This window comes from Hippichthys cyanospilos, chromosome 5, assembly GCF_059441005.1.
Source record: "Hippichthys cyanospilos isolate Australia breed blue-spotted pipefish chromosome 5, RoL_Hcya_1.0, whole genome shotgun sequence".
NCBI classification, from domain to species: domain Eukaryota; kingdom Metazoa; phylum Chordata; class Actinopteri; order Syngnathiformes; family Syngnathidae; genus Hippichthys; species Hippichthys cyanospilos.
This window is the reverse complement of record NC_142373.1, coordinates 8,867,315-8,883,733: the sequence shown is the minus strand read 5'-3', so window position 1 is coordinate 8,883,733 and position 16,419 is coordinate 8,867,315. Positions and strand designations below refer to the sequence as shown.

General features: G+C 43.2%; 1 protein-coding gene across 4 annotated transcripts in view; it reads right to left on the bottom strand.

Moving 5' to 3' along the window:
• Nucleotides 1-4: 4 nt before the first annotated feature.
• The window catches only part of LOC148423368 (plakophilin-4-like), a 54,687-nt gene continuing 38,272 nt past the window's right edge, over nt 5-16,419 (bottom strand). For all 4 annotated transcript variants that reach the window (XM_088415088.1, XM_088415087.1, XM_088415089.1 and 1 more), the window contains 15 exons: nt 16,049-16,219; nt 13,188-13,395; nt 12,329-12,461; nt 11,866-12,079; nt 7,050-7,233; nt 6,443-6,560; nt 6,069-6,260; nt 5,812-5,985; nt 5,434-5,584; nt 4,699-4,891; nt 4,021-4,105; nt 3,675-3,792; nt 3,481-3,606; nt 1,860-1,924; nt 5-1,534 (listed from right to left, as the gene is read on the bottom strand). In XM_088415088.1, coding sequence (XP_088271214.1) covers nt 1,289-1,534; nt 1,860-1,924; nt 3,481-3,606; nt 3,675-3,792; nt 4,021-4,105; nt 4,699-4,891; nt 5,434-5,584; nt 5,812-5,985; nt 6,069-6,260; nt 6,443-6,560; nt 7,050-7,233; nt 11,866-12,079; nt 12,329-12,461; nt 13,188-13,395; nt 16,049-16,219 — 2,378 coding nt within the window. In that variant the 3' untranslated portion in view covers nt 5-1,288. The remainder of the gene's footprint in view (nt 1,535-1,859; nt 1,925-3,480; nt 3,607-3,674; nt 3,793-4,020; nt 4,106-4,698; nt 4,892-5,433; nt 5,585-5,811; nt 5,986-6,068; nt 6,261-6,442; nt 6,561-7,049; nt 7,234-11,865; nt 12,080-12,328; nt 12,462-13,187; nt 13,396-16,048; nt 16,220-16,419) is intronic.

Here is a 16,419-nt window from a genome sequence, read left to right as displayed (position 1 = left end):
AGCGTGTAAAAAACAAAAACTTTTTATTATATCATGTTTGCATTATGTACGTATGCCACTGTTGTCTCCACATACTTTCTTCATATTTATATATTTATATTTATATATATCTAGGGCTTTATTTATGGCACAAGTTCATGATTTGTATAGCAGTGCAGATGAATGTAAACCAGGCCACGTGTACTGTATTTACAAGAAAACACAACATAGTTACAACAGTAAGTACAGCTAACACTTTGACCATTTTGTACAATCCTTTTTCACCCCATTTTGGCTTGGGCACATTCACAAACAACCTCCATCTTGACTCTTCCCACAGATCTTCGCATCACATGACTCACGCCTTCGCTGCGCTATGACAAGTTGTAAAAAAAAAAAAAAATCTCATCTGACATCTAAAACAAAGCAGGACTATCAGCCATGTCCAGTTTTGTCCCCCCACATGATTTTTTTTTTTGTCTCTAAAATGGGGTACACACACATACGATAATTGGCCATTTAAGCCACTTTTGTTCAGGCACAATTTTGGATTATTTTGACATTATTATTGTGAGCACTTCCCGAGGTATTCCGGTGCGCAGAGATTAATTGATTGCCGTTGTCAAACGGACTTTTTTTCTGAGGCATTTTGAAGCTACAATATCCATAAAAAGTGATGTGCTTGCAAAAAAGTTTTTTTTTCTTTGTCCACGTGGATTATCCTTTTTTTTTTTTGCTGAATTTTAACATTTTCAGAAAATGTTATAAAATGACAGGCGAGCTAATGAATAGTGTAAATTGAAACTTGATGTCTTAGTACCAGTAGTATCGGTGCATGTGTTATTGGTATCGGTGAGTACTCAATAGTGAATCCTAGTACTAAACAATCCCCATCCACAACATTAAAAATCGTTATGTGTGTACCCCCATAACTACTTTAACTAATTCCCTTCTATTGGCACACGTTCCAGGATTCCCTCTGCTGTCGCTCACTTGTGTTAAACGGGTATGAAAAGTCTACACACCCCATTTCCAATGCACGGCTTTTGTGACGGAAGTTGTTGCCTTATTTCCCCTGTGTATTTTTTACTATCCTCTCTAAAATATGTTGTGCAAATTCACATTGATGGTGGATAAGGGTTTGAAAAGATTTCTCTTGGTCTCATTTTCATCCCATCACACACACATAGCATTCCGACAGGGGCGCGTAAACTTTTGAGATCCATTGCCTACACACACACGTACAGTCACACATATTCTACGTTTTTTTTTTTTTTTTAAAGCCAGGTTCACGGTTCGCGCTCTGGTTTCAGACCCACGAGTCGGGGGATCCGGGGTACTGCTCGGCCCGGTAGGAGGGCCTTCGCGCGCTGGCGTAAATGTCCACGTAGTTGTTGGCGGCCTTGAGCGCGTGACGCTGGCCGCCGTAGTCCACGGCGGGCGCATACGCCATGATGTCGTCCAGGTAGGCGTCGTCGTAGCCCAGCGGAGGCGGCGCGTACATCCTGTACGGGTCGTAAGGCCTCCCGCCGGCCTCGTCGGCGTAGTACAGAGGCTGGCAGAAGCGATGCGTAGGCAAAGGTTACGGATGACGACGACGTTGGTTAAAAAAAAAAAAGTATTATCATTTCATTTGATACGTTTTACAGCATCAGCTTGACCTTGTGTAAACATATTCTAAAAGGAGTGCCACATCATGGCAAATCAGCAACTGAGGATTCCCTTATTATGTTTATCACATAACATATATATTATAAAAAAAAGTCAGAATTCCAGGAGGAAAACTGAATTCATAAGAACAAAAAAAAACCTGTTTCAAGAAACTAGTCATAAAATTTGGGGGAGAAAATAAAAAACCCATCCATGTGCCCAGATCTCACCTGCGTTCTTCTAGGCTCCTCCCGCGTGGGCGACGGATAGTAATACGAAGAAGGCTTTCCAGAGCCTGCAATCAAAGCCCAAAACTTGTCAACCATTTCTTATGTGCGCAAATGGAATGCGCGTCCCCCACGGGGCGGAAACGGGCACGCCGGGCTGGACGTGTTTACACAACCCACGGGGACTAGGATTTACGTTGGCATACCGTCTCGCCGCTGGAATCCACTACCTCCCTTTTCCACCGCTTCTCTCTCTCTCTCTCCGTTTTTGTTGTTGCTTTGTTTCGTTTCCTCCGCCCTCCCCCTCTCCTAGCGGCTAATATGGGGTGGCGAGAACTCTCATCTGGCGTACCCCCACTCGCCAATAAGAACACTATTGCGTGGCCCGCTCCAGACTAGCAGGTCCACTTGGGCGTTGCGGGGCTCTCGAGAGCTGCGTGCTCAACTGTCAGAGAGCCGGATGTCAGGCAGGCGCCAGCAAACTAAAATGGGGGTGGATCCACAACGACAGCCATTTTGGAAAAAGCACTACAAGTCCACTTCAAAAACTTTATAGTTCAAGGCTACTCTCAAAATAAACATTTGTGGGGTAGAAGTTATACAGAGTGAGAGGAAATGCATTATTCACTGGAGCCTTATTTTTCCAACTGAAATGAAAACCTTTTTTTTTAACTCATCCACCACCACATTAGTCAATGGCAACACATGAGAGAAAACAGAACTCTTTTGGACCTGAAAACTGCTGATAACACTATCATCCCGTTCCAGCCTCACCCCAAAATTTTGGGCTGACTTCGCCTTCAATACTCCAACTTCTCGCCAACTCATCAGTGCGGCACTAATTTGAGTCATCACCCGCAAGGGATACAGAAAAAAAAGAATGTGAATACTGTTGTAATGACTGTGGAATGCAACTTCTGCATATTTTGCTTTCAACACATTTCCTAAAAAGTTAAACAAAGGTAATATAAAGTGCTGGGCCTAATTACTTGATGAATTTGTCATGTTAAAAATTGAAGATCTGAAATTGAGCGAAGAGCTATTCAAGATTTCGTCAAATTATTGTGTCATTTTTAGAAGTAAGAAGTTAATTTTGTCTAAAATTAACTCCAAAAACATAAAGTAAAGTAAAATAAAGTCTTTGGTATTCAATGAGTAAAAAATAATTTCATATTTAAAAAAAACACCTTTTCACTTTCTGTCGACTGAAAATGACATTACACGTTAAAGCTCAGGTAACAATCCATCTCGGTTCCGCTTATGAGTCACATGACCCACGGGTGAGCCGCGATTGGTTATTAGCCAAGCCGTGAGCACGGGTGACGTCGTTTTAAGCCGACAAAATCGATTGAAATCATACCGTCCCGAATGATTGATTTTTTTTTATTTTTGGGCCCTACCCTCGTAATGTCCATGCTAATTAGCGTTAGCGTTATGCCATCTTATTTAGGATTGCTATACAAGATGTGATTCAAGTTCATGATCTTGGAGTTCCACGAACAATTCTGAGGACATTTTTAAAGAAATGTAAAAAAAAAAAAAAATCGAATTTAGTGTTATAAAAAGCTATAAAAGAAAATAAAGAAGAAAAACAGCCCATAGCATGGTTTAGCTTGTAGCATACCTGCATACTGGCCTTTGTGAATACCGTTGTCCACCTGGTAGTTATAAAAGTGCATAGTCGACTGCGCTCTGTGATAATCTCTCAGGCTGTGATCGCGAATGGCGGGAGACGACATGGCGCTGGCAGCTACAAGAGGAAGAGACGGAGCATGAGGGGAACGTCGTCGCTCGGAGGCGAGGGCGAGGCGGCCTCACCGGGGTGGTTGAGGGGGGACATCTGAATACTGTTTGTGGGGAGGGCGGGCTGCGACTTGAACCTGTCTCGCTCAAGTGTGGATACCGGCGTGAGGAAATGGTTCTGGCTCCATCCGTCCTGTTTGCGAGTAACAAGGTAGCGGACATTTTCGCTATATAAGTTGCAGAGAAAAAAATTGGATTGAAAAAGTTGCTTGTTTCCTTGATGGAACACATTGCACGTGATTTGGACATGCAATCATATATTTGCATCTATAAATATATCTATGACATTTGAACAACATAAACGTTTCACAAGATCTTATTGAACTTGTACGTATTTTTCATATCACAGCCAAGTTCTTACTTTTTTATAAATGGCGCGCAGATCTCGGTACTGCCAAAGAGTGTTCAGCACCTGAGCGGATGCCTTGACCACTTTTAGAGAAAACCTGCAAAACACACAGACGTTGGTTTTTCAATCATAGTGGGGACATACAGTACGTTTCATTGACATGCAGTTCCTAGTCCCTAACCTTAACCATCGCAATTGATTGCCTAAGCCTAACACTTTCCCTAACCTCGACCAAAATCCAATCCAAATCTTTATTCTGAAACCAAGTCTTTACCCTCAAAAAAGGTGAAATACAGGATTTGGTCCCCACTTTCTGGCAAAAACAAAGGGCAAAGGGCAAATCCTATACCACTAACATAGCGAGGCGATTTTTGGCAGAAAAAAAATACAGATTAATGATTAATTGGTCGATTTATTTGAAAGATATTAATGAATCGCATTTGCTTTCTCCCAATGCATTTGAGCGTGTTCTTGTCATGTGCTTGTCTAGCAATACAAGCACAAGACGAGAAATTCAAATTTCAGCTCTAACGACACAGCTCCAATTCTTTTCCACAAAAAAAGCGTCCCCTTTGCAGCTTTTGGCAGCTTTTGGCAGCTTTTGGCAGCTTTTGGCAGCTGACTCGAGCAAATGCACGCGTTACACAACAAGCCGTTGCGACAAAGAGCACAAGGCGAAACGCTCGCCACCTGTCCCCTCTGCCCTTGGCGATGTTGACCAGCTTCTCGATGCCGCCCGTGTCGGCCAGGGCCTTGGCGTTCTCCATGTTCCTGCTGGTGACCTCGTGCAGGGTGCAACAGATGGCCGCCACCGTCTCGTCCGACAGCGAGCTGGTGCTTCCCCCGGGGAGGCGGTTGACCAGATCCCTCATGGCGTACTTCCCTGCGAGGGAGGAAGGACGCGTGGAGTTAATATGTTGTGACGGGGCCGTAAGATGGGGACGGCGCGTAGGTTACAAAGGCGGGCGCAAGTGTATTCACTTATGTCACTTCATATATGTCATCTGAATTCCGCTACTTTGATCATGGATGACTTTGAGGTTTGGCATCACCGTGGGTTAACCCTCAAAGACGCAATGACGCAAGCTCCCTCTAGTGGTAAATGAGGTTCATAAACACTACATTTGTATGAACAGCTGGCTTGTATTTAGCTTTAATGGACAAAATATTTGCATTTCATCTTTTACAACTGTTTGTTTTGGAGTAGGGCAATCAGTCAAATGTATTTGATTAATGTAAACGTGAGATCATTTGTGAAATTGAGAAATTTAAGGAGGACTTACACAAGCTATAAATAGCCCTTTTTTTTTAGCAACAAATGTTGAGTGTACGTTGAAAGTGATTTTAATTCCGTACACACTCTTGTTGGCTGAACGGGATTAAAACATGAATAAATAAAAGCTCCCTTAGATACATGTATCTTACCTATGAGCTCTTTGTTGCGGACATCCAGCGCCATGTTTCGAAGGGCAGTGGCCACAGAACACACCACGCGGTCATTGTCCATTCGCAGCAGCTCCACCAGGATGGGTAGTCCTTTCTCCTTGCGTACCGCGGCTCGGATGTACGCCGCGAACTGCGCACGAGGAGTCAAAACGGCTAATTAGCGTGGATGATTAGCTGAAATGACCAACATTTTGGGTTCGTTTCTCAAAAAGAAGTATCCATTCATGAGTTTTACATTCAGTTCTACACTTTACTGACAAGAAATGCAGATTTTTCCCTCGCCGTGTGATTTTAATGAGACGTTTAGAACGAGCGCGTATATTCTGCTTGAGGTGGTCGATCGGCAAACGTGAGCACCTTCCAGTTGCCGGCCGACAGGTTCTGAAGTGACCCGGCGGCGCCCTCCAGCGTGGAAGGATTGGAGCTCTCTGCGAGCAGCGTCAAGTAAGGTTTCACCACCGCGGGGTGCCAAAGCATCTCGGCACCCGTGGGTGGCTTGGAAAAGCCCGGGATGGGTCCTACGCCATCCCACTGCGGAAAAACAAACGCGACATTAAGTCAGAAAGTCAATTTGAATTCGGAATATTTTGGTCATTCGCGTCTGCCGCGCTCACGGTGTCTTCCGGGGAGTTCTTTTTCTTCTTCTTCTTCTTCCTCCCCCAGCAGCCGGAGCTGAAATCTTTGCTCGGCGACTCGTTTCCCAAGACGGCGTCTGTCTCCTGCGCCCCGATCAGGCGCGACGGGGGCAGCTCCAGCTCCAGGCGGTACGAGAGGTTCCTCAGGGTGCAGATGCAGTTCTCCACGATCTGATTGGCGGATGACCAAATTTCTTCTAATGCTTATGTTATGTTATTGGCAATTACGCTCGGGTAATTTATTCAAACATCTTATTGGGTTTTTGGGGTTTTTTTCCTCCGTGGTAGCTCCTCAACATGCAGCAACAGGTTTTCCTCTCAGCTCAACAATGGCGTGCGTCTGCCGTGTGTACCTTGCTGTCGAAGTCCGAAGTGTTGACACAGGCTTTGATGACGTAGAGCAGTGAGTCGACCAGCCCCTCACAGGTGCGCATTTGTTTTCGGGCCTCCTCGCCAGCTGAGCTCAAGTTCCTGTTTGAAGAGCACGCACACACACACACACACACACATACAAAGTTGGGAGTGTGTGCAAACACAGCAAATGACAGCTCAGTGTGTGTCTGCTCCACTTGTGTGATCATTCTTGCACATCATCTATTATGGATGAAACGTGTGTGTGGTCTGACTGACTGAAATCATTCCATCTTACTTTGAGCGCGCAGCACAAACACACACACAGATGACGATAGCTGGCGTTACGTCATCTACCTAATGCTAGATAGAATGGTATTGAATGCCAAGCTTTTATTCTCTGTCCACAAAACTTATAAAATCTAAATGTATACAAACTTGTTTGAAGCAATTAAAACGAACGCCTCTACGTCAGCATCTCTGCCTAAAACCTGCCAGGTTTTCTTACCCAGCCATTGCAGCGTTTGAGGATTAAAAATAACAGGTGAGGCAACCCCGTTTGTCCACTTGGAGGTGCTGGTGAGTCGAGTGTAAGCATCAGGTGGTTACCTTAAGCAACCGGTGGTGTTCCTCAGCACCAGCGATGAGTGAAATTTCAGCTTGTGGTCCTCCTCGAAGGTGGAGCCGTTCCATCCCGAGTGGGGGATGACGACAGCGTTGGTGAGGGTGGCCAAGGCGTCGCGGATGATTGTCATCTTGACGGCGTCGCACGACGACAGGTTCCACAGCACCCCTGCGGAGACGCCGCACGCAAACGCCGTCAAGAAGGGGCCGGCGGCAGGGACGTGTGAGACGCACGCACGCAAGCCTTCAGGCTATGTGACTTGTCAGGTGCACTTAGGGGGGGAAGACAGACAGCAAGACTGAAGATTTGGGCTTTTAAAAGCTGTGTGAGGGTGGGGGGTATTTTACACTTATGGTAGTGTGATGACTAAGCGGTCATGCCATGTTTAACTTTGACATGACGTCACCATGTGGGTGAAATTTCAGCTCCCTAGTGACTTCCTTCAATGTTTTCCCTTTGATGTAGAATGACACTGATGACAAATTATGGAAAATTAATTTTCAAGTCAGTCAAACTAGCCTTTTTCACGTTTAGTTTTATCCTAATGCCTGAAAAAAATCACATAATGGGCTTGAATGTCTCATTATCAAGCAATTGTAGACACAAAACGCATTTTGACAAAATTCTAAATGATCAATTTTTTTTAAATATATGAACTTATATATGAAGCAGTTCCTTCATGCACCCCCAGGGATATTCACATCTCCATTCAAGAACCGCTGCCTTGAAACAGATCAGTGGTCTGTGTGTCATTTAGGGCCATTCCCTGTATTTTCACAAATTTGGTATGTTATGGTGTTATAAAAACAAAAATGTCCCCTGGAAGAAAAGGCGTTCCCCGCCCCTGCTTTCTATTAGACATTCACATCCATCTTCCACATTACAGCTGAAGACCTTCAGGGAGAAAAATGGAAAAAGAGGAACAAAGGGCTCCAAGCATATGAAACGAAACATAAATAATGTAAGTCTTTCAAAAAATGGTGCCCTCTTTCCACTCAATTCAAATCTTTTTTTTTTTTTGGTAGCCACTGTTGGTTGTGCACAGTGCTTGGCAGCCTTTGAAGTTGCATCTGTCAGGGATTAGCCAGTATGTAGCATGTTCCTCTAATTAGATGCTTCTCGCTGGCAGGCTTACGCTGCAGCACAGCCTGACTTCTGTGGTGCACCGGTAACATTCAAGAAGGCCCAAGTTGCAGCAGTGGACAATGCTAGCATAACGGGACAATATTATGTGACAGTAAAGGTCACACTAAATAATTACACGTGATGAAGTGGAATACTATGTTTTTCATCCCCTCTTTACGGCATTCTTCTTGCTTTACGCCATCAACAACTCTGTCATGACCTGTGAGGTTGGCTGTGTTTATGTTGTTTTGCCTCCCTCTTCAGGCGTTTTAGGTAATTGCTCTTATTTTCTGTTAGCGTCAAACTGCCTGCGATGCAGTAAAAAGTGAATATTTGGTCTTTAATGAAGAAAATAATGAATTATCTTTTATGTACGTTTAATACTTTAAAGCACATGACATCACTTGTGCTCAGGGCTCAGGTGATAACCAATCATGGCTCACCTGTCGATCATGTGACATTTATAAGATGAACATATTGATTGGTCGTGAGCCTTCAGCACATGATGTCATTTTCAGTCGGCGGTAAGTTAAAAAAAACGTTTTTAATATTTTCAGGTGTTAGGCTAATGGGTGCCAAAAAAGTCGGAAATAAAAGTGTTGTAGACAAAATATTAACTTTTTACACCTAAAAAAAAGCTAAATCAGTGCACTATTTCTTGAAATACCCCAATTGAGTAGTCAGTACCTATTATAAACATATATTATAAACCACTCATCCAACCTTCTACCACTTTTTCAAAATTTCAATTTCACAATTGAGCTCATTTTCAAATATTCAATTTTTAAAATGACAAATCAAATGATGAAATTAGATTTATTGGCAGGATCAGGAATGGGTAAGAATGTATTTTTAAATAAAGCTTTTCACTGGTCTCGCCATACCATACAGGCTGTCTCTAGAAAATCCCGCACAAATAAACTGGAGTTGGGTCTATACAGTTAACCTCAGTGTTTATATCCACTCAGTTCATAGAATACGTCTCCTCTTTAATTGAGCCGATGAAGATGATAATAGCTATGATATGGCCCTAGAGCCCATTTACACAAGCAAATACAGACAGGCGCACACACACACACGCACACACACACAGCCGGAAGGTATGCGGCTGCCAAGAAATATCTCCTCCAATTTTAAGTGCTTTAAATCCATTAAAAGCCTTAAGTACATGCGGAGGATTTCATCGTTTCATTTAGAAGCTTATACTACGTTCTCGGAAGTTCACAGAGTGGAGCTCGTATTCTGTGGGCGAGTGGCTTCAAATTTTGCTTAGGGAGTGCAAGACAGTTGCAAAGAGGTTAGGTTTGAGGGTCTGGTTTAGGTGTTTGCTTGAGACCACCCCTCAAGTGACCTTGAGAGCGCACTCTTGGTAAAGTATGGTTACTGAGTAATGTCCTGGTCTGTCAACGATACCTTATAAAGACCATCTTAAAAGTGAAGATCCGTAATGGCAAAAGTAGAGTTGTTTGGTAGGCCTCCCTTAAAAAGACTATTTGAAACAAAGTCTTCCCTTTGGGACCCAGGACTGCTTCTCAGGGAATTGGTACTAAAAGAACCCTGGCAGCCATAAAGCAATACCAAGAACAACAAGACCCTAAAGACTTAGACCTAGATTTTTGACTGAAAAAATTGGAAACGCCAATTCCTTACTTCCATTCCTTTGAATTGCATGTAGATAATAGCTGTGTTATAAGTGTGAAAACACTGCCATCCAGTGGTCACCTTTATGTCTACAATGCTCAATTGGCTTATATTAGGTAAGCATTAGTCAAGGGTGACTGACCGTTTCTCACCATTACAAACGTATTTGACCAGAATTTTATGGCTTAATATTTTTCTTTCTATTTTAAAAGATGAGAATTCTCATCCACGGGACTGAATGAGTAACCAGATTCCAACTCGATGAGGCTGAATCAAGAATTTTGAAGGTCGTTTTTCTACAATCACATCCACTCTAACGTCAATTCGGGGCAATCGGCACGTTCAGGGACAGCATACAAAAAAAAAAAACAAATGACTGACATGGCTGTCAGAAACGACTTTGGACCAACGACGGCCATAAATCATACTTGACGACTGAAAAATGCCAGGTTCTCGGTTTTCTTCCTGCTCTGTGACATGTTCTTTGGTGGCTTGACCCACTTAACAAACACAAAGTCCATTTGTGTGTTTATCTTAGGTCAATGTTATGACACCACGACAAGTATTGTGTCCTGAGCAACGCTCAAGAGGGAGAAGAAAGGGAGTTAAAAACACAGCTGATGAAGATATTGAGCCATGAAACAAAACAACCGGTTCACTCTTTCCTTTTGTTTTGCCTGCCTTGGTCTTCTACAGCAAATCAAGAAATCAAGGTCTATTAGGTGCTGATTTGTCGGCTTGCTTCCGTTGACCAACAACTGGCTCACAAGCAACTGGGATGTGGCTTCTTTAAACTAAAAAAGACGAGAAAACGAGACCAAAAAAAAAAAAAAAAACCCACTCCCTCACCAGCCAGCCCTTGAAGAACTTTGCCTTGAGCATTCTGGGAGCGATGCCACAACTTTTATCTTGAGACACAGACGTATTTATGTTAAGTCTGGCGCTAGCAAGTGAGATTTTGGCAGCTTGGAGATTATGCGCGGTTTAAAGCGAGTGCAAATGTCAACAGTCAAGACAATTCCATTGTTTTCAAGCAAGGTGACATAAATCAGCTGAAATTCTTTTAAAGCGCCGAATGTCTTCACAATCATACTCCCCCCAAAAATCTTTTGAATCCAGTGGACCTGTCTGACGCATGTTAGAAATCATCTGTCTATACCTAAAGTTTTCTTAAAATTAAGAGTTTGACTAAAGGAAGAGTTAAAACAAAATTAAGGTATCGACCTCAAAGGACAACTTTGCATGACTTCTGAAAGATGGACAGTTATGTATTTAACTTGGGTTCATGAATGGGTCATTAACGACATTGTTGCTCTGCGTGGTGTTTAATGCTAATGAAGCATAAATAGCACCAGGAACTCTCAGAACTCGTTTTAGACGTGGTTGATCCTTGACACAAGTGGAAACCGGCAGAATTGTCCAAATTCTGATATGCAGTGGTCCCCGCTGTATTACGATTGTATTTTTTAAAGCGATCCTTTTTAATGGATTTTTACAGTACAGTGACTTTAAGTAAAACCTATAAAAGGCATTCTAGCAGTTATTCAAATGGAGTCATTTTATTTCTGCTCAACCTAAGTAAAGAGCGCTTCGGTTTCTCATGTCAACCCCCACCAACAAAACATACTACTGCGCCGGTCTGTCTTTTTTTCTTGGGGAAAAAAAACAAAAAAACGTGACCATCGGACCTGTAACCTGAACCGGTTGGAACTCAGGCTGAAGCTGAGCAAAAACAGCTGAATCAACCACCTGGGAGCCAAATGGCTTGGCTTGCTCATTTCTGCTCCACCCTCATCCCCAAAGAGTGTGGACTTACAGCATGTTTGCCGGACTCGGATGACAAACAAAAAGTGAGACGCGCTCAATCCAGTGCTGCGCTGTCTGTATTAGAGGATGAAACCTGAGTTTGCATGAAGTGGCGTCTGCTTTAAATCAAATGCCACCACACTTTAGCAAGCTAGCAATTTAGCTTCTCATCAAAACAATACAGAATCCGAACTAATCAAATGTCGATGGAAAACTTGCTGGTTTCACCTGTGACGAGCTCCCGCACTTCAGCGTCCACGCTCTTCCTCAGCAGTCGGAGCAGAGCCGGGACGCCCCCCGCGTTCCTCAGGGCGATCTTGTTCTCGTCCATCACTTTTCCATACACGAGGTTCCTTAGCGCGCCGCAAGAGTTCCGCTGGACCTCCAGGACTTTGTGGTCAAGCAGGTCGACCAGGTGCTTGACGCCACCCAGCCGACACACCTGCACGAGAGGTCATGAGAACGAGCGGCTTGCTGTCGCCACGTCAATCGGATCTGCTCGGGGCCTTCGGAATCGCAAGTGCTGGCTCATGCCACTTGGATGAAAGTATTTTATTTAAATGTCTAGTGTATAAATAAACACTGGTAAACAAATGTCATTTTTCATCAAAGAAAAGGCTAAGGGGAGCGTTTCTAAAGCGCAGTTCTTGCCATAATTTGCTTTGCTAGCCAGTACAGGACAAGTGCTCACCTCGGCCTTAATTCGGTTATCGCCAAAGCAGAGGTGCTGAAGGTAGGCGGCCGCGTTGGCCTGAACGGAGGGGAAGTGGTGCTGCAGCATGTGAATCACCTCTGTCAGCTCCGGGTCTCGCCATGCGAACTCCCTGCAAACACAGTTAGACGAGGAACAACGTGGAAATAAAATTGTATTTATTCAAACAGACACAAAACAATGTAAAATGGTGGTTGTGTTTTTTTTCCTTGTCACAAAAAAAAACATTGAGCAACAGGTTATAAAAATGTAACCATTTTTTTCATGATTTGGTTTAACCCATAACGCATCAGAAAGTCAGCAAAACCGTAAAAAGTCGTAAAACTTAAAAAAGCCTGAATCTTCAACTACCAGCCTCTCGTTTGTAATTATTCTCTGTTTTCTGTAGCTTTTCATGAAAGCAGCTTGATCAAAATGATGCCTAAAGCAGTAACTGAATCGGTGTCAAAACATTTGGTGAATAAAACATCAAACCCATCGTGTGTCATCGCTTATTGTTTAGTTGTTTTTTTTTCCACTAAACAACAGTAATTAGTTAACAAACAGTAATTGGGTAAAAATGGTTTTGCAATACACTTTAATGCAAAATGAAAATCTATTTGATTACTCAATTGATGAAAAAAATTGATAAAAAAAAATATAATATATATATACATATATATATATGTGTGTGTGTGTGTGTGTGTGTGTGCGCTGCCAAGTGTGTTACATGTGTTGTTTTAAACTGCGCAATTAAGCTTATGGTGAGGGGAGAATGTATGGAACAGCAGAATAAAGGCTGCTCCACTTTCTGCTATCAGTCAAATCGGAAGTTCTAAAAAATAGAAGCAGAGCTTACCTGGGGTCCTTCTGGATGCTGTCTATTGAGGGCGAGCGGGTGGGATCATCCATAATCGCAGCCTGCCGACCGTAATTGGAATCGCACGGCCGGTACTGCGCCGAACGGTACGGATCCGCGTAGGTGGCGGCTGTGTTAAGAGCCAAGTTGTTTCTTTGGTAGGTCATGGCACCGCGCTGACTGGATGTCCGCTGCAGACTCCCCACACCTGAGGCCAAAAAAGCAAAAGCCTCAGAAATGAAACCCAAACATGCTGCGCACGCAAACGCTCAAGATTGGCGGCATTCAAAGGTTAAGGATCAGAAGTGGAAAAGCGAGCCCAAACTACAAAGACGCAGCAGATTCTCAAATCTGGAAGCGATGAATGTTACGGATAAAAGGCGGCTCCCACGGTTTCACAAAATAGCGACTCCTCTTCTTCAAAGGCCGGCTTTATCCTTGCTTTGTTTTAACAAGATTGCGTTTAGCCAGAAGGGCTTCGGCTACTTATGGGAAAAACGTAACAACAACAACAAAAATCAACCTGCGCGATGATCGGCAAATCCTCTTCCTCTGCTCCCTCTCGCAGCCCTGTGCCACCGTATGCTTATAAGCTAATCTTGCCAAACACAGCAGAGTGGCAACGTTAAGCCGAGACCTGCCCGAAATAGCAGGATACCCACTTGTAAAGAAGGGAGTGTCTTACGACATGCTGAGTGGACGCTTATGCCTCCAGACAAATGTTTTTACGACTCCTTTTTATTCCCTGAAAGTGACACAATGACCTCATTTTTTAACGCAAGGTCTCAGGACTAGCAGTAGTTGTGTAATAAAGTATAAATACTTGAGTAGATTTTTTTTCAGGGGTACGGCAGGGACAATTTGATCAAATGCAAGTTTTCCATAAGGCCTGCAAAATTTCCGACATTCCATCTTAGAGTAACAGCCGATAAAAAATATGTCATGCTACCAGCGAGCAGATGCTAACCTCAACTTGTTTATAGTGCTGATAACATTGAACCCATATCAAACCAATCTTACAGTTCTAAAAAAACGTCATGCTATGCCGTAGCATCTGTGGCTAATGTCAACTTGTTTACACTGTTAATGCTAGCTTAGTATTGCTAACGCTTATTGTGAAGTGAAGCTACATTCATATTTGCTAATGGTCTAAAAATGGCGACCTTTACACATATTGGCTGCTCCTGATGGCTATAGACGTCAAAGACCAAAGAATGGCCTTTTGACAACGTTACACTTTCACCCGTGACCAACTTGATTTTTTTTTTTGAAAGGCTTCATATACGTTCAAGTTATTACTACAATATGAAATAGATTCACCGTACTTCTACTTTTACCATCATCTTCCGGTTAACACAAGTATCTCGAGTTTTCTCCAAGGACGGTATCTGTACTTTTACTTGAATGCCAAAGCTGTCGGAATTTGTCGGATCTGCATGGACTCTGACTTTACATTGCCTTTATCCAAGTCCCTCCTTCCTACCAGAAGCTAACATGTCAGTGTGAATTGCTGCTCCAAAAACACCATTTCCTCACTTGGCTGCTCCTGCGTAAGGCCAATATAGCAGATGATTAGTATAAACATAGTGTACCCTAGATGCGATTTTAGCCTCACTATTTTGATTTAAGCTCACATTTATTTTTCAGCCGAGGATCGATATCTAGAAAAAAGTTCCCATTTGCACAGAGGTACACCAGGCAATCTTACACTTCATGGTTATAAATCATCAAAAAAAAAGGACATATCGGCTCAAATAAAATAGCATTTTTTCCTCCAACATACATTTTTTGGGAGTGAACAGTTTTTATTAGTCTTGAGAACAGACAATACAATGTCGGTTAGTTTGATGTCAATGCTCTTGTGGCGCAGCCCTGAAAGAAATACACAGAAAACTCGAAGAGTCAGGCTCGCAAAGAGCGGTCAATTGCACTTGCCTGGAAACTGCAACCCTCTTGCTTTTTTTGTCAATATCCACAGCAGGCTACAACACATTACAGCGGCCCATCAGCGGGATTTCTTCACAGCTATCAATAGCTATTACTGTGAGACTTATTGGTGGTAATCACATCTTCAATGTGTCAAGGAGGCAACGGTGCAGGGTGGAGATCACTGACGGCTGGGAGGCCCCAGGACCTGAGTCTTTTTTCTTTCTTTTTTTTTTTTTAACCACAGTCAAATTCATTTAAATTGATGCATTTTAGATTGAAGGAAATTAAGGAATATAAGTCTTTCATCAACTGTGACGTGCCTATTCTCGGAATCATTAAACAATAGTTTTATATTTCAACATGGGTGTGCCCAAAATTAAATTAATTTCTTTTTTTTTTAATTATTACAAACCATTATTCAAAGGTAGCTTGAGACAAACCTTGTTTTTTTTAATTGAAAAAAGGATTTGCGCTGACTAGGGAGTACTTTTTCATGTAGGTAGAACTGAAATGGATTAATAGAGTATCAATTCATTTTAACAGGAAAAGATGAGTCCAGATTTACGTACTTGTAAATCAAGGCACCACTGCGTGTGTGTGTGCAAACAGCAGCCACCTAGAGTAATCACCACACAATTTTCCAGAAAAGCCTTTATAAAAATGAGGTAGTGTGCGCCTTTCTGACAGCATGACACAACAATAACGCCTGCCTGGTGTGTCACAGCTACGCTTTTTGTGCTTTGTGCCAGAGGGAGCGAACGCGAGAAAAAAACAGACAGAAATAATGAAAGGCACATTTGCGCTGCTAAAGGGCAGACAGGCCATGATATTGTGTTCCTCGATAACAATGCACCTCGCGTCTCCAGACGCCAGCGCCAATGATGTAAAAGCATGCCCACTAAAATGCGGCGTAGAATTTTCGTGTGTCAAACCTGAGGCGCTCCTGCAGATGGTACCCTGTTGCGCGTGTCCCGGGCTGAGATACAACGGGGCCTGGTACAGGCGGTCCTCAAAGATGGGCGCGATGCGACGCTCCGGGGACACGCCGGACCTCAGGTCCTGACCCAACTGGCTGTGCAGACTGCCGTAGGTGTTCCGCATCCCTGCAAACACAAGACAAGACGTCTTTGGGTCGGAACGAGAAGATCGAATGACGGTGAAGTTTACTTTGCTTTCACAAAAAAAAAAAAAAACCAAGGCAAAGTATTTAAAGTTCTCACATCAGCAATGCTTGATACACTGTGAAGCCCGCAGGACCGGTATACAGTTGGCGATTAAATGCTCATTGAACATTTCATCAGCC